General features: G+C 39.2%; 1 protein-coding gene across 1 annotated transcript; it reads right to left on the bottom strand.

Moving 5' to 3' along the window:
* Nucleotides 1-696: 696 nt before the first annotated feature.
* LOC115220796 (la-related protein 7) lies at nt 697-25,152 on the bottom strand. Its single transcript, XM_029790939.2, has 13 exons — nt 24,851-25,152; nt 20,514-20,593; nt 18,886-18,964; nt 17,137-17,237; nt 15,352-15,432; nt 13,790-13,954; nt 12,303-12,402; nt 9,326-10,070; nt 8,242-8,339; nt 7,476-7,579; nt 5,595-5,739; nt 3,544-3,638; nt 697-831 (listed from the first exon to the last, which is right to left on the bottom strand). Exons 2-13 carry the CDS (start codon nt 20,589-20,591, stop codon nt 772-774), a joined length of 1,851 nt encoding a protein of 616 aa, XP_029646799.1. The 5' UTR covers nt 20,592-20,593; nt 24,851-25,152; the 3' UTR covers nt 697-771.
* Nucleotides 25,153-25,198: the final 46 nt, after the last annotated feature.

Genomic DNA, 25,198 nt, shown 5'->3' with positions numbered 1-25,198 from the left:
AACCTCACTTGAATGTTTTTTTCACGTGCCAGTAAGGTAACACTGATAATGATCATGCTTCAATGGTGCCTTTTACGAGCCACTGGCATGGAGGCCAGTTAGCTGCTCTGGTAACGATCATGCTCGGATGGTGCTCTTAGTGTTCCACTAGCACAGATGCCAGTCATTGAATTTGATTTCAATTTCATCAAATTTGATTTATACATACATATATCATGTGTAAAAAAATTCGAGCGAGGTCGTTGCCAGCACCGCCTGACTGGACCCTGTGCCGGTGGCACATAAAAGCACCCACTACACTCTTGGAGTGGTTGGCGTTAGGAAGGGCATCCAGCTGTAGAAACTGCCAGATCAAGACTGGACCCTGGTTCGCCAACCCAGTCAAACCGTCCAACCCATGCTAGCATGGAAAGCGGACGTTAAATGACGATGATACATAAACGATAGGCTTCTTTCAGTTTCCATTTATAAAGTTCACTTGTAAAGTTTTGGGTCACCCAGTGTTATAATAGAAGACACTTGCCCATGGTGACATGCAATAGGACTGAACCTGAGACCATATGATTGAATAGTGAACTTTTTAACCACCAAGCCACATTTGTGCCTTCATATTTGTATTTTCCAATTAAAATTTTGTATCAGGTTAGTTAAACAGAAAAATGAAAAGATGGAAAAAAAAAAAGAAAAAAAAAGTACTTAAATTTTTTAAATATTTATTTCAAAAATGAATTTGTATTGATTTTTCAGGAGAGAAAGTTGTAGAAATTCTACTCAATCATCAAAATATGTTTTGGTGTTTTGGGTGTTGATTTTCTCCATCTTGTCAAGTAGCTGAAACAAAGAGAAGACATTACATAAAATTACAAATTTCCTCTGTGTCTAGCAGTCATATTTAACCCTTTAGCATTCAGACTGTCAAAAGTAATGCTTATTTAATAATATTGTTTTGAATTAATCATGCATTATCTTGTAGTTCTGAAATTTCAATGATGCGATTATTTTTAGAATGACATTGTCAGGAAGGTGTGAGAGGCTGAATTTGGCCAGTTTGAACATAAAACAAGTTAAATATTTGGGCTGGATATGTCTGGTTTAAATGCTATAGCAGGGGTTCTCAATCCTTTTTTATCTATGGACCCCTTTGATTACTATTTTATTTTGGTGGACCCCCATAGCTATCCAATGTTTAAAAACTAGTTTTATAAAAACGTCTTTCAAAATTGCTTTTTTTTTTTTTGCACATTAACTTATGTACATTATACAGGATGGTCCGAAAGTTTTGTCACCCCCCACTGAAATGTAATAAGAACAATATAATAATATCAAACACATACTGGTTTTAGTATATTGACTTTCATTGACACTGACACTGTCACACATCGAGAAGGTCTGTATGAACACCATCATTTTCGTGGCACAAAATGATACGGTGCCATGTCCCGTGTGATATTTTACAAAAATGATGGTGTTTATACAGACCTCGATGTGTGACAGAGTCAGTGTTAATGAATGTGGATATACTAAAACCAGTACATGTGTTTGATACTATTATATTGTTCCTCTATTCTTCTTATTAATTTTCAGTAGGGGGTGACAAGACTTTCGGACCACCCTGTTCTATGTAAAATGTTAGAGAAAGAAACCTAGCTGTTTCTTGCCATATATACCAATACATACACCTAAAGCAATATTTTTTCAGGGGCTCTCATAGTGCTATTATGGATCTCCAAATCACTATTTTGTTGCATGGATCTCCAAAAATCTTATATGGACTCCAGTTGAGAACCACTGTGCTAAATGGATAATAGACATAGTCATGTTTAATAGACAAGGAGCTACTTTCAGCTGAATGAACCTCAATATATAACTGGTACTTAGAATTCCTGTGATGTTTGGTGTATTGTGTAAAGAGTAATACTTTTGTAAACTTGTGAGCTGTACATTTTCAGACACGAACTCAGCTCTCATTTATGCCTTCCATAAATTTGTAGTGTACACTGATGGCCACACTACAGTACCTTGCTTCAGCTTATCCACCCATTTCTCAGAAAGAAGTATGCCCACACCACCTACCCTGCCACTGTTACCTTCCCAGAAGATTTTATACCTATGTGTTTTAGCTGTGAAGAACCTGGCTGAAGCTCCTTTCCACCTTACCTCTTGGATGCAGCATACACCGACATGCCTCCACTCAAGCATCTAAACAATCTCAGTCTGTAGTGGGTATCAACAATGACCCCTTAAGTGCAGAGAGACTGAAATGGTAGATGAGGCAGAACCCAATATAGTCAATTGCTCAGAAGGCACGACTCAGACATGTGGCATATCTAGAACATTCTTTTGACAAAATGCAGACTTGTAGCCAGCATCCGTGAAAGGGATTGGGATCCCATAATGTACATAATTGCACTTGTAGTAAATTATGGATCTTAGATGGAGATCCTAGATATCCAACCTACTGAGAACAGATGACACTAACTGATCAATGAAAATTACCACCATATATAATAGCTGTCACTTGCAAGTAAGTACAACTAGGCATCATGTGCCATGCTTTCAGTACTTGTTTTAGGTTGCTGTGTAGTTGCAAATGGACATGGACATGCTCGTGGCCCTTCCTATCCTTGAACTTGCAGAACATCACACGTACTCATCACATTTGTTTAGATTGGACCAAACATGAAATGACATACCTTACTCAAGGACATAATGTGCCTTCTAGTTCAGGAATATTGGCTGGATGTAACAACCAGATCTCTCTCAAAGATTCATTACCTTAATCTGTTATAACAGCAATGAGTTAATTTATCACCTAACTGCTGTTTTTCAAAAGAGAAGTCATGGGTGGCCTCTTCAAGTATATATATATCATCAACATCCTCATCCTCACTGCTTTAATGTCCACTTTCCCAAGCTTACATAGATCAGATGGAGATTATTAAGGCAGATTTTCGATGGCTGGAAGCACTTCCTGTTTCCAAACCTATTTCCAAACAAGGTAATATTGTTTCCAATTTTATTACAAGGACAGCAAGATCAAGGAAAAGATGATTCAATGACCCCAGTGCTCAAATGGTATTTATTTTATCAACCTTGAAAGGATGAAAGACAAAGTCGACATTGGCAGAATTTGAACTCAGAACATGGAGAGAGACGAAATACTGCTAAGCATTTTGCTTCACATGGTAACAATTCTGTCAGTTCCACAGTGGGAAATATTGACACTCATCTACACTATTCTGCTCAAGAACAGATAAGTGTTGGCAAGAGGTAGGATATCTAACCACAGAAAATTTCCCTCAATAAACTTCATCCATCCTATACAAGCATGGTAAAAGAGGATATTAAGATGATGATGATGCACATATTGTCATATCTATTCAAAATTCAGATATTTCTTTCTTACAGAAATAGCAACACAATTTTATTTTGCATCTTCTAAAAATGAATATACTTACTTCAATGTAGAAATATCAAGGTTCCATCTAAATAAGTTTTTTAAAAAATGGTGAAAATAAAACTGTCCCTAGATTTTAAACAAACCTTGAGTGTTCCTCTTTTCTTCACACGATGTTTCGAGTTGATCTTACTCTCTCTGTCTGCCTTGAGTTTGTCCCAGTAGCACTTCTCATCTTCACCTGAACAATAAAGATGAATAGGAGATGAGTTTATTGTAGCAGAGACAAGAGAAAAGACAGAGAGAGTCTGCAGCATGTTCGATGTGGTCTTTGATCACTCTGTATATGCGTGTGTGTGTATATATATAGATGTGCAAGGGTATATGTATGCATGTGTGTATATATATTCATATATGTATATATGTGTATGTGTGTGTTTGTATGTACGTATATGTGTATAATATATCTATCTGTATGTACACATGTATATATATGTATATATATGAGAAAAGAATATGGGGATAACTTGGTACTTCTTTACTCCAACTGTTACATATGTTTCAGTATTTGGCAACACATGACATCACACTACAGATGCAAGTTATGCCCATGTTCTTCATTCTTATTATTGATGTGCTCCTTATATTATGTCAAAGCCCACCTTCACATATGGACAACTTGTGTGTACAACCAATGGCGAGAGTTTAACGTTTAATGTTAGAGCTGAAACCTGCACGGTGAGCGCATCCAATCATAGTTACAGCAATATATATATATATATATCAATGTAATAAACAAAGGAAAGAAATCTCTTCAAAGAGGTGTGTAAAACATCCAATTCACTGCGATGTCAGTTGAATACCACATTGTTTACATATATTTATATATACATATATACATCCTACCCATGCATGCATGGAAGATGGATGTTAAACAATGATATGATATATATATATATATATATATATCTGTTATATGCAACAGAAGCAGTTTCAGATTAGATAAAATTAGTCATCTGCTTATCAAATTTATGGGAGCATTCTTCTGGAGATAATCTCTCTTATGGACTTTCTTTGTTCTTTGGAGGCAAATAAAAATTGTTTGGCAGCAGTAGTGGGAACACTAGATGCATTTATTGTCAGTAGCATGTACTTGTAGCCAACCACATGCTAAGACAAAATCTGTCACCTGTATTGGAAAACAATGAAGGAACAATCACGACTGTCGTAGAGAGCCAATTGACTGAATATAATTCTATTATATGCAACAGAATCAGTACTAGAATAGAATATATGTAAATCCGTGCTTATATGTGAACAAAAAGTAGGATGTTTACATTAGAGACATCTTTGAATAAAGATCTGCAAGATCAGGGCTGACTTGAAGCAAATCAACACTAAAGCACATATTTAAGTATTGTAGTCTTCTTACATGTACATCTAACTAAAAGACAGGATGTTCCCAATAGTGACTCTTTGAACATTGGTCCGCAAGATCTGAGCAAACCTGGACCTAATCAAAACTAAAGGATGCATTAAGTGACATAGTCCTAGATATACAATGTTCAAAACAGGGACATCTTTGAACACTGGTCTGCAAGATTAGGGCTAGAGTAAAGAGTAAAGGCCCCCTTTGGTCATGAATGACCATGGGTCTGCACCTAGAGAGTTACCTTCCAAGGTACAAGTCCGGGCAAGGTTGTTTGTGGAAGACCAGCAGTGACCCATGCATACCAGTCTCCCCTCTCCACACCACTGACTTTATCCAAGGGAAAGGCAAAGGGGCCGATACAGCTTGGCATCACAATTCATTTCTACAGCTGAGTGAACTGGAGCAAACGTGAAAATAAAGTGTCTTGCTCAAGAACACAACACACAACCCTGTCCAGGAATTGAACTCACTACCTCATGATTGTGAGCCTGACATTCTCACTGCACCATGCACATTCACAGGGGGACTTCTTTGGACAGTGGTCAGCAAGATTAGGGCTAACTTGGGACTAATCAATACTGAAGAAGGATGCATTAAAAAACATACTCCTAGATAGACAATATTAAGATAAAAAAAGATAGGATGATCACGGTGTGGCCCCCTTTGGCCAGGACAGACCAGGGGCTAAACAACAGTGGAACCAGTTTAAGAATTTAAAATAAAACCGTTTTGAATTCACAACAAATAAATTATTTTTCTGTTTACCTTCAAGAAGTGAAACACTTAATGTCTCAAATTTGGTATTGCATATTTTCTGTGCACTTGCTTCATTTTTACAACGCACAAAGGCCTGCGTATCAACTTCTTTCAGATCTATGTATGCAATGTCACCAAGTGGTGTGAATTTTCCCTGTTAAAACAACAACAGTTTTACTGACTGTAGGTTACATCGCTTTAAATACACTCGCCTTTGTCATACAGTCAACACACACACACAAACAGAGTTATAAATTTGTTACGTAGAAAGAAGCTGTATTAGATTAAAATAGCCATCTGAGTATCATACATATTGCAGACACATTCTGAAAAAGCAAATTAACTGTGATATTTGTAGAGATAATATCTCTAATGTTTAACCCTTTCGTTACTGTATTTATTTTGAGATGCTGTGTGTTTCCTTCAATTATTTTAAATATAACAAAGAATTCAGTAAAATAACTTGGTTATCGTTAAGCTAGTGTTAGGAACATAAATTGTGACTAAGGTTTGGTGGAAGATTTTAATTCAAAGCTCATGAAAACAAGACATTTGTACTACAGAGCCAGAGCCGGTTTTGGCCGGGTTGGTAACGAAAGGGTTAAAGACACAAAAAATATATCAATAGTAGAATTGACCAGCTGCAATGGTGAGAATGCTAAATGTACATCTGTTCCTTGTTGGGTTTTGTCAATAACATGTACCCACTGTCAGGCACGAGCTAAGTCAAAATCCATCACTACTGAATGATAATAATAATAATATGGGCTACAGCAAATATTCTGCTTGATACCACAAATTTGCTTGTCAGTTGTTTGACTTTAATCCTCAAACTCCCAAACTCCACTATTGTAAAAAATTTACAAAAATCCATCATTTTCTGAATTTAAGGGGCTTGAAGGAATAAATGCTCTTGACTGATCTCAGCAAAAATTTAGCATTTTTCTAGTAATCAAATATAGCAACATTTTAGCCCTTGGTCATTTTCAACTTCCACAATTTTTTTAATTTTCACTCCACTCTAATGTGTAGTGTTGGTGAATTTCCGGAAGCATGGAAGTTTTCAAGGATGTAGTGGGTAGTTTATTCGATGCTTCAGCAATTCTGAGTGATTTAAAAATCCATGATGTTGTAAATAGCAGCTCAGCTGAATGAAAGTTTGCTTTGTGTAATGGAAGCAATATTAGATTAAAACTGATATCTATGTATCATACATATTGTAGATACATTGTGAAAAACCAATTTAACAGTGGAAATTTGTGCAGAGACAATATCTCTTATGTTTAAAAACACAAAAATATATTTGTAAGAAATGAAAATCTTCCAGCAGTAACAGTAAGAATGCTAGATGTGCATTTGTCTTGTTGCGCTTCTTCAGTAGCAAGTAGCCACTGTCAGCTGCATGCTAAGACAAAATATGTTGCTTCTGCTGTTGTAGCAACACCAGCAATAGTGGAGGCGCAATGGCCCAATGGTTAGGGCAGTGGACTCGTGGTCGGAGGATCGCAGTTTCGATTCTCAGACCGGGCATTGTGCGTGTTTATTGAGCGAAAACACCTAAAGCTCCACGAGGCTCTGGCAGGGGGTGGTGGCGACCCCTGTTGTACTCTTTCGCTCCAACTTTCTCTCACTTTTTCTTCCTGTTTCTTGTCCCTGACTTCCTACGCAACCGCTGAGCCTAGATGCGCATTCATCCATCCGTCGATGCTCTCGATGTCGGGGGTTGACCTGCTTTCTCTTCTGCGGGTCTTACAAATAGCAAAGGACCACCTTACGGACTTCTCCCACTAATGGGATGAAGACCGCTTCGCTCAACAAACAAACAAACAAACACCAGCAACAAGAACAAGTATCACCACCAAATAAACATGGTAATTGCCAAAAACATACTTTTAATTCCTTCACGTTTAATACTGTCTCGGACTTAATGTTTACAATCACATTTGGAATAAACTTGTATTTGTCTTCAGAAGAATTTTCAGGAATTTTACATTCTGGAAATATATATGAAAGAAAAAAAAAAAAGAAAAGAAAGAAATAGAAAAAATATAGAAAACTTCAATAGTGCTAAAATTCAGTAGTCTGGTTTGAAGATATATTTCTAAGATATCGTTATCGTCATTTTAATGCATGTTTTACAATACTAAGTTAACAATCCAATCTACAGCCAGAGAAACTGGATTGTTGACAGTTCAAGGTCTTCAGTGTCTTGGCCATGGACACAGTACAGTGAATACACCACACTGTGGTATCTACTTACAGTTAAGTAGACTGGATTGTTGACGGTTTGGTGTCTTGGTCATGGACACAGTACAGTGAACTACATCACACTGTGGTACCTGCTTACAATTAAGTAGACTGGATTTTTGACGGTTTGGTGTCTTGGTCATGGACATCACACTGTGGTGCCTGCTTACAAGGCAGACTAGGCAGTTGACAGTTTGGTGGTCTGGTTTCTATGACTGGATTCCTATCTGAATGACAACCACTTTACAGCATGAACTGGATGCTCTTTTCATGTCAATGTCTTGAGAAAATGGACATTGGATAACATAGAAGGCAGAAGTCCAGTGTGTGTGTGTTATGTATAAAGGGATAATATAGACATATATAATATGACTGAATAGAATAGTGTTTCATTATGGTTGTAACATACCTTGACTCTTGTTCATCTCAATGAGCTTCTGCTTCATCCTGGACATATTGGACCGCTGTCTGGCAAGGTATTCACTTTTGTACTCTAACCATTCCTTCCTGAGATGGAACAACAAAAACATCAACTGAGTCAACAAAGTTACCTTAACACAACTACCAATAAGTGCAGGAACTTTTCAGTGTCCTCTCATACACACAAGCTGGTTCCATCTAGATTTGGTGCATTGTAATAACGTATTGGAATTTAATGACCTGTTATTAACTAAGCTTTAAATTTATGTGGATATAGCTTTTAAAGGTTATACAACAATTCTCTCTATATAGATATATATGTATGCATGTTTGAAGTAGAATTTCACATATGTAATAGAGGGAGTTGAAAAGCTTCAAATAAGTGAGATTATTCTTACAATTAGAAGACAATTTGAAATCTGAAATCTCAAAACAAGGTGAAATGACTTTATAAAACAAACTATAATCAGCTAATTTAGTGGTTCTCACTGGGGTCCATATGATCCCTTGTGATCCATATAAGATTTTCATGGGTCCACACAAGAAAAATATTAAATTGGGTTCACAATAGTATTTTATGGATCCATGAAAAAATCTTGTTTTAGATGTATTTATTGCAAATAAAAGCTAGGTTTCTTTTTCTGACATTTTAAATAGTTCTATCAACACAAATGAATATGTGATAAACAAAACAGGAATTTTGAAAGAAGTATCTATAAAACTAGTTTTTAAACATCGAATGGCTGTAGGGATCCACAAGAGTAGAACAATAATCAAAGGGGTCCACAGATAAAAAATGGTTGAGTACTACTGATCTAATCCAAAATTCTGGGCAAATAGCCACATTGCAATCAAAAGTAGATCTGGTCAGTAAAGCAAACTGATGAAAATAAGACATGTTTCTGTCTTATTCAGATCTCCTCTACAAAAAGTTTTTCAGCTCAGTTGATAAGATTCAGAGATGATCAGTATTAGAGGTATAGAGAAAAAAAAAAACATAATTGCACCAATGTCTATCAGGAAGATGCATGATACAAAAAAGAAAGAAATAAAAACAAAGAACTACAACTCACTTGGAGATGACCCGCAAGTGTGGAAGTGGTTTGGATCGCTTACGATTCTTATGGCGCCGTTTCTTATTACAATCTTGAGAATGATCCCGTTGCATATTGTTTTCTTCAGTTATGTCATATTTTATACGTTTTGGCACATTCTCCAGATCACTACTAGTTGTACTATCCACGCTGTCTTTTTTCCGTTTCCTTTTAGACCTTTTAGCATCTTTAGCAGCAGAATCGATTCCTTCGTCTGCAGATAAGTTTTCTAACCGTGATTCAGTTTCATGAGGAGTCTTTTTTTCCTGTGTCGCGGTCTCACCTGATTCCTGTTCGTTCGATGATTTTAAATCAGTCTCTGATTTTTGAGCCAGTCTATCAGCCGGTTCGATATCACTTAGTTTTGAGTTGCTGCTAGACCGACGTTGGAGCTTACACTTCTCAGGAAAAACATCATTGGAAAGTTTGCTGAAACTATCCGACCGATGTCGTTTCTTCTTTTTCTTCTTCTTCCAACTACCAGAACCTCGATCTTCGTCTTCTGACTTGGCACCTTCTTCTGCTTGACCTTCGAACTTGATGTTTGCTTCATCGGTGTTTTCCCCACACAACGGTTCCAACTTCCGCTGTTTAATTGGTCGGCTCGGTTCCTTGGCTTCGGAGCTGCTGTTGCGTTTTCGTTTCTGTTTGCAGCCTTTGTTCTTCGGACTGTCGTTGCTAATGAGATCACATTCTGGTTTCTCCTCACTCAAATCCATTCCATCTACAGAAAACAAAGAAAAGGAACACATGACAAAGTCCAGTAGAGTAGCTCCCACTACATGCATGCCTATTTCTTTACTACCCACAAGGGGCTAAACACAGAGAGGACAAACAAACAGATTAAGTCGATTATATCCAACCCATGCTAGCATGGAAAACGGACGCTAAACGATGATGATGATATTGACCCCAGTGCGTAACTGTTACTTATTTAATCAACCCCGAAAGGATGAAAGGCAAAGTTGACCTCGACGGAATTTGAACTCAGAACGCAACGGCAGACGAAATACCGCTAAGCATTTCGCCTGGCGTGCTAACGTTTCTGCCAGCTCTCCACTACATGCATACCTGATATATAGCACCACCCATCACCCAGCATCATCACCACCACTTCTCCTCATCATCATCCCTTCTCCTACTCTTCCTCATCATAGATTATTATACGTCATTTTTCAATGTTGCTCCAAATCAAACAGTCTTAGCAATCTGTTCCACAGTTTCATTTTGCAGAGACTGTAGAGTTGTTGCTGCTGTTTAACCCCCAAGTGAGCCCAGATAGAGCAGGAAGAGAGACTTAGGATCAAAGACACTTCCAGCTGTGACCATCCTATTTTTTTTTATTATCATTATTCAAACATTACACACGTGGTGTATATATTCAGGGTTACATTAACTAAAGCGTTCATCTTCTCTTAAAACAGGCTATGATTTCAAGAAGATTTGGCTGCTATTTCTTGCAAGGTGAGAGCACACATAGAGGTTGGCTTGTTGGGGGTGGCGGGTGGGGTGAGAGAGAGTGAGAGTTGTAGAAAGAACCATGCACTAAAAATGAAGGTTTACAGAGAGAGAGAGAGAGAGAGAGAGATAAAGAGAAAGAAATGAAAGAAGTACCCCAGGATGGTATAGTCCAAAAACTGAAACAAATTAAAGAAATATATTAATTGTGGCTTACGACTGCCCAACACACCAGCCAACTGAATTTTTGTAATTTAATTTAGTTCCAGATGATGATTTGCCGATTTTGAGAAGGCCTATGTTTGGTTAAGAGTATTCCAAACCAGAGCCGCTGATCGTTGACAGAGCAGCTATTCGAGTATGATCGTTACCAGCGTTGCCTTACTGGCACTTATGCCTGTGCTAGTAGGGTGCCAAGAGCACCATCCGAGCGTGATCGTTGCCAGAGCAGCCAACTGGCTTCCGTACCCGTGGCATGTAAAAGGGCACTATTCGAGCGTGATCGTTACCAACGTCGCTTCACTGGCACCTGTGCTGATGGCACGTGTAAAAAGATTCGAGCAAGGTCATTGCCAGTACCACCCGACTGGACCCCGTTCCGGTGGCATGTAAAAAGCACCCACTACAATCTTGGAGTTAGGAAGGACATCCAGCTGTAGAAACTCTGCCAGATCAAGATTAGAGCCTGGTGCAGCCATCTGGTTTGCCAGCCCTCAGTCAAAATCGTCCAACCCGTGCTAGCATGGAAATCAGACGTTAAACGATGATGATGATAAGACCAACCCATCCTGTTTTCAGAAAAAAACAAGTGTATCTAGGACTACAGTAAACAAAGAGTCTTCCCTTTTCTCGTGTTTAAGATATCAGGTTGTGATTTGAGGGATATTTGAAAATTTGTTTCATTGAATTCTGTCTGATCCATACAATGAAGGACAAAAAGTGAGTGTCAAACTGAGGAGGAGGAAGGGGATGGCGATGAGGATGAGAAGGGTGAGAATGCTGCTGCTACTGATGATGATGAGAATAATGATTGCGATTAAGATGATGACAATGATAACAATGATGAAAAGGCATAGGAGTGGCTGTGTGGTAAGTAGCTTGCTTACCAACCACATGGTTCCGGGTTCAGTCCCACTGCATGGCACCTTGGGCAAGTGTCTTCTACTATAGCCTCGGGTTGACCAAAGCCTTGTGAGTGGATTTGGTAGACGGAAACTGAAAGAAGCCCGTCATATATATGTATGTGTGTATATATGTTTGTGTGTCTGTGTTTGTCCCCCCAACATCGTTTGACAACCGATGCTGGCGTGTTTACGTCTCTGTAACTAAGCAGTTTGGCAAAAGAGACCGATAGAATAAGTCCTGGGGTCGATTTGCTCGACTAAAGGTGGTGCTCCAGCATGGCCACAGTCAAATGACTGAAACAAGTAAAAGAGAGTATGATACTGACGATGCCAATGATACTATACAGAGAGCCAAATCAAAACCATCTGCTTACCTTCTGTCTGAACTTTCTTCTTCAGCTGGTTGAAAGCTTTGTTATTCTTGGGGAATTTTCCAGGTTTACTGGTAGTTTCAATGGGGGGTTGATTTAATTCCTGCAACAAATTGACAACAAAAGCAACTTCATATTCCGTATTTTATATCCATTTTTCTGTATTAACAAAACAAATAACACTCACACACACACACACACACATATAAATGCAGATACATATATACAAAGAGTACCATCTCAGCGGATTGTTGCCAGTGCCGCTGGAGTGGCTTCCATGCCGGCGGAACGTAAAAAGCACCATTCAAGCGTGATCATTACCAGCGTCACCTTACTGGCACTTGTGCTGGTGGCATATGAAAAAACATTCGAGTGAGGTCGTTGCCAGTGCTGATGGACTGACTCCTGTGCAGGTGGTACGTAAAAGCACCCACTACACTCTCGGAGTGGTTGGCGTTAGGAAGGCCATCAAGTTGTAGAAACTGCCAAATCAAGATTGGAGCCTGGTGCAGCCATCTGGTTCACCAGACCTCAGTCAAATCGTCCAACCCATGCTAGCATGGAAAGCGGACATTAAACGATGATGATGATGATGATTAACAAGCTGAATATCTGATTAACCACCTGAAAGTAAGCAGTGCCAAATATGTTATGTTGAGTATCATCATCGTTGTGGAGTCGCGTGGCTTAGTGGTCAGGGTGTCAGCACCATGATCGTAAGATTGTGGTTTCGATTCCTGGACCGGGCAATGTGTTGTGTTCTTGAGCAAAACACTTCATTTCACGTTGCTCCAGTCCACTCAGCTGGCAAAAATGAGTAACACTGTGATGGACTGGCATCCCATCCAGCTGGGGAACACATACGCCATGGGTCGATTTGCTCGACTAAAGGCGGTGCTCCAGCATGGCCGCAGTCAAATGACTGAAACAAGTAACAGAATAAAAGAATAAAGAAAAAGAATTCTTAGTAATATTTAGTAATAAAGACATAACAGGATTTTATAAACCTCAAATGGCTATGCGGGTCCACCCAAGTGAAACAGGAATCAAAAGGATCCATAGGTAAAAAAATAGTTGAGAACCACTACTTTATCGAAGTAGGATTTCTTAGTTTTGCACAAGGTAAATAAATTTTCCTAAGTTGAACCCTCCTCCAATATTTAACCCCTTTGTTACTGTATTCATTTTGAGATGCTCTGTGTTTCTTTCAATTACTTTAATAATAACAAAGAATTTAGTAAAATAACTTAGTTATCATTCAGCTAGTGTTAGGAACATAAATTGTGACTAAAGTTTGGTGGAAGATTTTAATTCAAAGTTTATGAAAACAAGACATTTGTACTCAAATGTTTCAGCCGGGTTGGTGATGAAAGGGTTACTTGGTTCTTATTTTTCACTGACTTAAAGATGATGGAAGGTTTTTAGAAAGCAATGAAGAACACAAGAAAAAAAAAATGAAGCAAAGAAAGATAAAAGAAAGATAGACTCACTTTACAAGCTCTTTGTGCACCTTTAATGGTTTCAAATTCAACAAATGCAAACTGTTTGAGATCTCCAGTGGACTTATAGCGTGGAAGACTAACATAAGTGACCATCCCACAGGAGGAAAACACTTTCTTCAGCCAGTCATGGTCAGCGTTGGCTGGCAGCAATTCCTGAAAATATTGGAATCAACATTTAACAATTATGGTATTGTTATATTTTACAAAGAAACAATAGAGTTGATAGAACAATTTCCTTCTTCTTTTTACCATTTATGGAGGTAGAGCTGTGTGATTAACCCTTTCACTACTATATTTCTGACCAAAATACACCCCTCATGAGTTTCAATTAAATTCTAAAATAATCATGAATTTAGGCTTGTTTCATTAAATAACTGTAACTTTTTTTACTTATCAACATATTAAAGTGATATTTGGAACATAATTAAAGAAAGGGTTCTTAATCAATTCTATTGCATAACTTTTGTCTCATAGTGACTTTAATTACAGGTAAATCCAGGTAAATTGAGCAAAAGGTAAAAATATTAAAATTACTCTTTTTTTTTAAGTGTTTCTCTAGATGTTTCTCAAATATAGTAGTGCTCCCAGATGAGTCACTATGACTTATTTTACAAACTTCAACTAAACTTGGGATCATTAAGGAACTCACATTGCAACCAGATGGTTTCAGGTTCAGCCCCCAATATATCGCACCTTGGGCAAGTGTACTCTTGGGTTGACCAATGCCTTGTGATGAATTTGGTAGACGGAAATTGTGTCGATGCCCATCATATGTATGTGTGTGTGTGTCTTTGTGCCTGTGTTTGCTCTGCCATCACCACTACTCAATAACCTACCTACTTATCACTCTCTCCCATATATATATATATCACATGGAAGAAGATGGGTGACGGTGTGCCCGGCTATGAACGAAGGCAAGGCGTTAGCTTTGGAATTGCATAGTTCCACATTTTCTTTGTGCTCTTGTGATATATTTAGAAACCTTAAGTTCACAAAATCAGAAAACTGGCAAGGTAACAAGCTTATCAAATCCTTTGAGCATCAGACAAAATGCCTTGTGACAATTCTTCTGGTTCTTTACATTCTGAGTTCAAATTTGGTTGAGGTCAACTTTATTTTTCCTTCCACTTGGTTTGATAAACAAAGTACCAGAGTTGATTTAATTGACATTTTTCATAGGCACGTGCATGGTGTGTAATTAAGAACCAGAGTTTCAAATTCAATCCCACTACATGCACCTTGGGCGAGTGTCTTCTACTATAGACCCAGTTCAAACAAAATATTGCGTGTAGAATTGGTAAATGGAAACTGTGTGGAAGCCCATCGTGTGTATGTGTGCCTGTAAGCTTTTGTCTCCTTATTTTGACATCATGCGATAATTGTAAACAAATGCCATTGCGATACAAGCAGCGACATTCATTTCCAATATTCTGCAAAACAACGATAGGGTTCATTATATGAGAAGCCGAGATTATTGAAAAATGGCAGCAAAAAGATAATTACAGAGGAAAAAAGAAAAGAAAGAATAAGAGGGGAATGTTGTGCCTCACCACATAAACTGTCCTCTCATCCACATCTTTAGGCTCTGTGTATGGAGTGACACGACGTACGCTGTTCTGGTCTTCACTTAACTGGAGACAAATAGTCAGAGAATAGAAAAAAAGGATGAGGTTGATGAATACATGAGTGCGTGTGTGAAGCTGTAAGGTGTTACTCAGGCACCTAACTATGAGTCCATTGCATCTCATAGCAGAAATAGATGTAAGCTAATGGACTTCATAAGATAATTGTTTATTCCTTTGTCAACTCATTTTCACATGCATGCATTCATCTCTATATATATAAACGGCAAAATGTCTGTGTGTGTGTGTCCTTTATACAAATCCATGATATGTTTATATGTATATGTGTGTGTGTGTGTGTATTCAGGGTGAGCCAAAAGTCACTGAGGGGTTTTAATTTTTAATAACTCTCTTATTTTTACAAACAGGCGTATGAAATTTTAATTCAATATAGAGGAGATAATGGAGAGTGATCTCTGTATATATAAACAGCAAAATGTCTGTCTGTGTGTGTGTGTATCCTTTATACAAATCCACAATTTTTCAGTTAGAGGGCTTTCATTTTCTATGGTCATTCAAAACCGTCCAAGGGTGGTCGTGCACATCTTTACATTTCCCCAGTCACCCCTCAAAGCCATTAAAAAATCAATAGCAGTGACTTTTTTGTGAATTTTCTATCCAAAACCCAATCAAAATGCCCGAAACTTGATACGCCAGTTGAATGCCAGCTAGCTGTATGTGATTGGTCGGAAACTTGGACAGTACTTGCGTGTATGTGCGCACATACACAGCTGTATATGCATGCACTAGCACTATGACCCTGCAACGCTGGGTCATAGTGCTAGTTCATTATAATTTATTTATTTAAACAATTTAAATTTATTTATTTAAACAATGTTCTGTTTTCAGGTTGGCATTCTCAGATGCCGTTATACAAGGCATCTCTTGGAGGTGACTGGACTATAATCTACCTACTTTTGGAGGCAGGTGCTGACCCAAACATGTGCAATGACTTCGATGAAACACCTCTGTACTATGTGTGCCATCGTGGAATTGTGTCCAATGTACACCTAATGTTACAACATAATGCAGACATCCAGCTGACAGATAAGCAAGGACGTTTAGTTGTGCACCATGCTGTACAAAGTAGAAGCAAGTGCATATGACATCATTTTTGTTTTTTATTGCACTTATAATACTGTATTATGATTCAGCCTCCCTTGGCACCTGTGCCGGTGGCACATAAAAAGCACCCACTACACTCACAGAGTGTTTGGCGTCAGGAAGGGCGTCCAGCCATAGAAACACTGCCAGATCAGACTGGAGCCTGGTGCAGCCTCCGGGCTTCCCAGACCCCGGTCGAACCGTCCAACCCATGCTAGCATGGAAAACGGACGTTAAACAATGATGATGATGATGATTATTCTGAATTCAAATTCTGCTGAGGTCAACTTTGCTTATCATCCTTTTGGGGGTCGATAAAATAAGTACCAGTTGAGCACTGGGGGTCAATATAATCAAGTTATCCCCTTCTTGAAATTGCTGGCCTTGTGTCAAAATTATTATTATTTATTTTGCTCATCGTGTACAAGTACTTGTGTATTCATCAATATTTTATTTATTTCAAGCAATTTCAGAAAAACTGAAGCATGTCTTTGACAATTCCAGAGCACACTGAACTTATTTTGTGGATGAATTTTGGTCCTTCCTGTACACATACAAATATATATTGTAAAAAATGGATAAAGTGACAAACCTGAAGAAAAGTCTCACCTGCAGCATGGAAGACGTTGACAATGCTTTACGTATGACAGTCAGGTCTTCAGTGTGGGACTTGATACGATTAAATGTTAAAAATAACGACAAATCAATATCTGAAAAACAAAGAAAAAAAAATAAAAGCATGAGTTAATTCCTTAGACTGATGTCACCTGGAAAATTCTAATCACAAAGGTATTAACCGGCTTCTATGCTAGTGGCACTTAAAAGGCACCATTCGAGCGTGATCGTTACCAGCGCCGCCTTACTGGCACTTGTGCCCGTGCTAGTAGGGTGCCAAGATGACCATCTGAGCATGATTGTTGCCAGAGCAGCCAAATGGCTTCCGTGACAGTGGCATGTAAAAGGGCACCATTCAAGCGTGATCGTTACTAAAGTCGCCTTACTGTCACCTGTGCTGGTGGCATGTGTAAAAAGATTTGAGCGAGGTTGTTGCCAGTACCGCCTGACTGGCACGTAAAAAGCACCCACTACACTCTCGGAGTGGTTGGCATTAGGAAGGGCATCCAGCTGTAGAAACTCTGCCAAATCAAGATTGGAGCCTGGTGCAGCCATCTGGTTCGCTAGCCCTCAGTCAAAATCGTCCAACCCATGCTAGCATGGAAAGCGGACGTTAAACGATGATGATGATTAATTAGTCTAATTTACAAATGATTATTAACCCTTTTTATAAATGTATTTCTAAAGATATAGACTGTCTATATGTTTCAATTAATTTGGAGAATAATTAAAAATTTTAAATGATTTAGCAAAATAACTGTTCTGTTGCTAATTAGCTGTTTGGAGCATAGGTGCAGGTGTGATTGCATGGTTAAGAAACTTGCTTCCCAACTATGTGATCGTGGGTTCGATCTCACTGTATGGCAGTTTGGGCAAGTGCCTTCTACTACAGCCTAAGGTTGACCAAAATCTTGTGAGTGGATTTGGTAGACGGAAACTAAAAGAAGTCCATTGTGTGTGTGTGTGTGTGTGTGTACTTTTGTCTAGACATCCCATGATAATTGTAAATGAGTATTGTCATGATATAAGTGAGGTTGTTTGTTTCCAGTCTTCCCTGGAAAACATGCTTGTGATACAAGCAGTGACATTCATTTCCAATATTCTGCAAAACATGTCTGGCCATGGGGAAATATTACCTTCCTAAGAAGGTAAGGGTTGAGGACAGCAAGAGCATCTGGCTGTAGAAAATCTGCCTCAACAAATTCCATTCGAACCATGCAAGCATGGAAAAGCGGATATTTGAATGAATCACGATCACCATTTTACACTTGTTTTCCATGCGGGAATAGTTTGGACGGTTTGACAGGAGCAGGCAAGTTTGAAGACTGCACCAAGTTCAGCTGTCTGCTTTGGAAATGGTTTCTATGGCTGGATACCCATCCTAATGCCTGCCATTTAAAAGAGTGTACTGGGTGCTTTTAACATGGCACCAGCACCAGTGAGGTAACCAAATAACTTGCAAGAGAAAAACCACCCCAACTGAGGGGGAAGGTAGCTTTGTGCCAGCCGATGAGAAATTAGAGTATGACAGAGGGGCAGAAACAAATGTCTTGAAGCAGAAGAGTTATATGGCTATGCAAGTATAGATAGATAGATAGAGAGAGAGGGAGGGGAGGGGAAGGAGAGAGAGAGAGAGAGAAAATGTCATCTCCTCTGTAAGGCTTATAATGTTTAAAATGAAAATGAAACAAAGAGAGAGTAAAAAGCAGAAAAATTCAAATAGAAAAACAAAATTCAACTTACATCCATCTTTGTCTTTATCAATTTGCTTTTTGAAAAAACGATCTTTGTGTAAATTTGAATTACTGAAGTAAAACTCCATCTGAAGTTAAAAAGAACAACAAAAATACAAAAACAATCTATTAGTATTATGAATGCTGATGCATTAAATCATAGACAAGTCCACACCATTCTCACCCCTCTCCCCGTATACACACACACCCACAGTTTTGCAAACATAAATTTTGGCACAAGACTAGAAAATTCATGGGAGTAGGTAAGTCAATTATTTAGACCCCAGTGTTTAACTGGTACTTATTTTACTGATCCCATTCAAAACAGGCCTGATGTGTGGTTCCAGCAAAATGAGGCAACTGCTCATACCACAAGAGAGGGCAGTTGCTGAGGCTATGCTTTGGAGAAAGAATCATTTCTTGCTGTCATCGCATTCCCCAGACTTAACCAGCCCTACCTTCTTCTTGTTGGGGTACCCAAAGGGGAAGGTTTATGTCAACAAACCAGAAACCCTGGAGTAATTTGAAGGAGAATATCACTAGAGAAATCAGGGAAATGGACCTTGAAAAAACACACAACTATCAAGGAACATATTTTGGAAAGGGCACAGATGTGTGGAGCTGAAAATGGACATCATTTAAAAGATACTTTTCATATATAATGCAGAGTTATGATGAAAAAGGATTAATACAGACTAGCACTATGACCCGGCAATGCCGGGTCATAGTGCTAGTGCATGCATATACAGCTGCGAGTGTGCACACATACACGCAAGTACTGTCCAAGTTTCCGACCAATCACATACAGCTAGCTGGCATTCAATTGGCGTATCAAGTTTCGGGCATTTTGATTGGGTTTTGGATAGAAAATTCACAAAAAAGTCACTGCTATTGATTTTTTAATGGCTTTGAGGGGTGACTGGGGAAATGTAAAGATGTGCACGACCACCCTTGGACGGTTTTGAATGACCATAGAAAATGAAAGCCCTCTAACTGAAAAATTGTGGATTTGTATAAAGGATACACACACACACAGACAGACATTTTGCTGTTTATATATACAGAGATCACTCTCCATTATCTCCTCTATATTGAATTAAAATTTCATACGCCTGTTTGTAAAAATAAGAGAGTTATTAAAAATTAAAACCCCTCAGTGACTTTTGGCTCACCCTGAATACACACACACACATATACATATAAACATATCAAACATCATTAGTTATTATGATTACTTAGGTGTTAAACCATAAACAAGACACATCACTAAATCTGTTGGAAATAGCAGCTAAATTTCTATAAATCATATCACATTGTTATAAAGAAAGGAAGGATAAACTAGATAATGTAGTTCTAGACATACTGTGTTTGAATGAAAGACAGGATTCTCATAGTTGGAACATCTTTCATAATTGGTTTGCCCTGAGGATGAACAACTAATGGTAGGAAGGATACATCATATAGTGTAGTCCTAGACACACTGTGTTTGAATAAGAAAACAGGCTGGTGTCATTTATGACCATACCTCTGCAGGATCTAGACCGACCTGTGGTTAAACTACGATAGCAGCCCAAAGCAGGCATTGACCCAGTTACACAGTAGCAATTTGTAATTTAGGAGAGGTTCCACACGTATTACCTGTTCTTTTATTTTAACACAAAGAGCCTTCACACGTTTCTTGGCTGGTTTTTTCTCTTCACTCTGGACCGATTCCATGTCTACAGAAAAGAAACAGACAACAAATTGATTAACCAACAAACCTCTAAGAAATCAACAGATTTTGTCATTTAACTTTAACACAATTATAAGTACAGACATGGGTATGTGGGTAAGAAGCTTGCTTCCCAACTGCATGGTTTCAGGTTCAGTTCCACTGCATCATCTAGGGCAGGTGCCTTCTTTATTTCATTCAGAAGTGAATTTGCATTCAATTGAAATTCAGGACCCAGGATGAGATTTTAGCTTGTCACATTCATACAAACTGTAGAGAGTGGTTAGTAGTCTTGTATCTTAACCTCACAATCATTGAGTTTTTCAATATATCAATGTACAGGCATGACATGTAGGCTTGCGTTTAATCCTACTGCACGACGTCTAAGATACGTGTCTTCTATTATAGCCCCAGGGTTATCAAAGTCTTGTGAATGAGATAATCTATGTGGAAGTCCACTGTGTGTGTGTATGTGCATGCATGTGTGTGTGTGTACGTATGTATGTATGTGTATATATATATACATTCTCTCATATTTCACTCTCTCCCTCTCAAACCTTGAACAACCATCATACACTATCTTCCTCCAACCATCACGGTCTTGTGCCTCCCTCTTCCAATTACCAGCTGCAATTCCTATCTGTATTAGAGCATTTTTAAGGCAATCCTTAAACCTTAGTTTAGGCATATGTGCTGGTCTCCTGCCATCTTCCAGCTCATCATACAATGGCTGCTTGGGCAGTCGCTCATCACTCATCCTTACCAAATGTCCCCCCCCCTCAAACGTCTTTGCAAAATCATTGACTCTATACTTCTACTGCCACTCCTCTCAAGCACCTCCACATTACCAATGGCCATTTTCCAGTTTATCCCCCCAATTTTTCTCAGACAGTATTAATGAAATAGTTCTAATTGCCTTATCTGCCTGCGGTCATGAATGACCATGGTATTGCACCTATAAAGTTACCCTCCAACAAGTCCGGGCAAGGCTGCTTATGGAAGACCAGCAGTCACCCATGCATACCAGCCTCCCTCTCCATGCCACCAGTGTTATCCAAGGGAAAGGCAAAAGCTGATACAGCTTGGCACCTGTGACATTGCAACTCCTTTCTACAGCTAAGTGAACTGAAGCAACGTGAAATAAAGTGTCTTGCTCAAGAACACAACACGCAGTCCGGTTCGGGAATTGAACTCACAACCTCACGATCGTAAGCTTAACGCCCTAATCACTGAGCCATGTGCCTTCACTATACATATATCCATACATATACACATATATAGTCGTAGGAGTGCCACTACGTGGCACCTTGGGCAAGTGTCTTCTACCATATCCTCTGGTCGACCAAAGCCTTATGAGTGGATTTGGTAGACGAAAACTAAAAGAAGCCCGTTGTATATATGTATTTATATATATGCATGTGTGTGTACATGTTTGTGTGCCTATGTTTGTCCCCACAACATCGCTTGACAACCGATGCTGGTGTGTTTACGTCCCCGTAGCGGTTCGGCAAAAGAGATCAATAGAAGTATTAGGCTTCCAAAGAATAAGTCCTGAGGTCGATTTGCTCGACTAAAGGCGGTGCTCCAGCATGGCCACAGTCAAATGACTGAAACAAGTATAAGAGTATACATATATATATATACATACATATATATGCATACATGCATATATATTTTTCCGATGGCCGGATAACTGACGAGATGGCAATGAGTACACTAAAGAATTCAGGGTAGAGGTAGGGGTCCACCAGGGTTCAGTCCTCAGCCCCCTCCTATTTATCATAGTCCTCCAGGCAATAACGGAGGAATACAAGACAGGATGCCCTTGGGAACTCCTCTATGCTGATGACCTTGCTCTAATTGCTGAGTCCCTATCAGAACTAGAGGAGAAGTTTCAAGTGTGGAGACAAGGATTAGAATTGAAGGGCCTTAGAGTCAACCTAGCTAAAACCAAAGTCCTAATAAGTAGGAAGGCAGGCAAGCCACAAATCCCTTCAGGTTGATGGCCCTGCTCGATCTGTAGTAGAGGCATAGGTAGAAACTCTATAAGATGTACCCAGTGTAAGATATGGACACATAAGAGGTGCAGCAATATCAAAGGAAGGCTAACTGGGAAGATAGTTTTTGTATGTGGCAGATGCTCGGGAGCAATAAACTCTGAAAATGCGCAGAGAGCAACTTCCGCCACATTCCAGGGAGGAAAACTAGAAGTAGTTGATAGCTTCCGTTACCTAGCAGACCAAGTTAGTAGCGGAGGAGGGTGCACTGAAAGTGTAGCTGCTAGAATAAGAATAGCTTGGGCAAAGTTCAGAGAGCTCTTACCTCTGCAGGTGACAAAGGGCCTGTCGCTCAGAGTAAAAGGCAGACTGTATGATGCATGTGTACGAACAGCCATGCTACATAGCAGTGAAACATGGGCCATGACTGCTGAGGACATGCATAAGCTCGCAAAGAATGAAGTCAGTATGATCCGATGGATGTGTAATGTCAGTGTGAATACTCAACAGAGTGTAAATACCTTGAGAGAAATGTTGGATCTAAGAAGCATTGGATTGGTGTGCAAGAGAGACGACTGCACTGGTATGGTCATGTGGCGTGAATGGATGAGAATAGCCGTGTGAAAAAGTGTCACACCCTAGCGGTTGAGGGAACCTGTGGAAGAGGTAGACCCAGGAAGACCAGGGATGAAATAGTGAAGCACGACCTTCGAACTTTAGGCCTCACCAAGGAAATGACTAGCGACTGAGACTTTTGGAAATATGCCAAATGAGACCATAATCTCATGGCTTATGCCAGGGGCATAACCAGTCCACTTATGCATATCTTTTCCTTCTTTGGACACTAAAACTCTGCTTGCGAAGACCTGTTGAGGCAAGTGAAATCAAAATCAAATTTGATGACTGGCGTCCGTGCTAGCAGGGTGCAAATAGCACCATATGAGTGTGATCATTGACAGAGCGGCTAACCGGCTTCCGTGCCAGTGGCACTTAAAAGGTACCATTCGAGCGTAATCGTTACCAGCGTCGCTTACTGGCACCCGAGCCCCGTGCTAGTAGGGTATTAAGAGCACCATCTGAGCGTGATCGTTGCCAAAGCGGCTATCTGGCCTCCGTGCCGGTGGCATGTAAAAGACACTATTCGAGCGTGATCGTTACCAGCATCGCCTGACTGGCCCCGTGCTGGTGGCACGTAAAAGCACCCACTACACTCTCGGAGTGGTTGGCGTTAGGAAGGGCATCCAGCTGTAGAAACTCTGCCAAATCAAGATTGGAGTCTGTGCAGCCTTCAGTCAAAATCGTCCAACCCATGCTAGCATGGAAAGCGGACGTTACATGATGATGATGATATACATATATATATACATACTTATGCATAATAATGCATATATATATATATGCATATTATTATGCATATGCATGATATGTGATACTTGAACGATCTTTTAATTGAACAAGTGTATGAATAAATGAAGATATATACATGTATGAACGTTTAAATCATATATATAAGCAATGATAAATCTCAGTAGCTGCACCTAAATCATTTGCCACCTAAATGTGGCTAACCCTTAAGGGTCATAAATATATATGCTCTTTTCATACAGTTAAAAAATCAACAAATATAGATTCACAGATCTGCTTATCTAGCGGTGAGATGGACTTACAAATACTATTAATGTATGTGTTTTTTTTTTTGTGTGTTTGCCTCTGTGTGCGTGTATGCAGACAGATAGATAGATAGATGCACACACAGCTCTCTAAATTACATTGCTTGTCTAGCGGTTTCGCTCGAATTCCTGCAGTCCAAAGACCAACGAAAGGTACTACTTGAGAACAGTGGTCCCGGTGCGCGCACTCGCGCCAGCCAGTTGTGACTAGTCGATCCTACAACAACTACCTAGCAAAGTAAATATAACACAAAATAAATAATTTTTTTACACAAGTAAATAATTATTTTTAAACAAAGTAAATAAAACACAAAAACACAAAGTAAATAACACACAAAAACACAAAGTAAGGATCGACTAGTCACGACTAGCTAGCGCGGATGCGCGAGTGCGCGCACCGGGACCACTGTTCTCAAGTAAAACATCACACACACATTCTCCTTAGTAATATATACATCATTTCACTCGGTGACAGAGTAAAGAGTTAAGAGACACTCAACCATACAATCGAACAAGTCAGACATAGCAGATCCACTCCTGATTCAGCCTCTGTGATGTGTTGGGAAAGTTTCCAGCAGTAAAAGACAAACAGTTTACCATTAAGTTTGAAAACAGCGTGGCTTGACAGATAATAAATACTGGTCCGGCTTCAACGTAGCTCTGCAACTAAACGACTATTTAGACGTTGCAGTGATTGTAACGGTGTTCTAAGTTACCCTTACGGGTAATTTAGAAAAGGGTTAATGTATGTGTGCGTATATAAACGGGTAGATGTAGCTAGGTGTGCGAGATATAAGAAGACGATCATCCATTAATGTTAACGGGAGGAAGTTTCTCTAACGACTGTTGTGTGTTGCAAGACGGACTGGGAGAGACTCGCTTTGTAACGTGGCTTGCGATTGGTTAATTCTGACCAATGCGCTGAATCGTTGTAAACAATTATGA

Source organism: Octopus sinensis, linkage group LG17 (genome assembly GCF_006345805.1).
Source record: "Octopus sinensis linkage group LG17, ASM634580v1, whole genome shotgun sequence".
Classification (NCBI taxonomy): Eukaryota; Metazoa; Mollusca; class Cephalopoda; order Octopoda; family Octopodidae; genus Octopus; species Octopus sinensis.
Note: the sequence above shows the minus strand (reverse complement) of the source record. Positions and strands in the feature narration are given on the sequence as shown.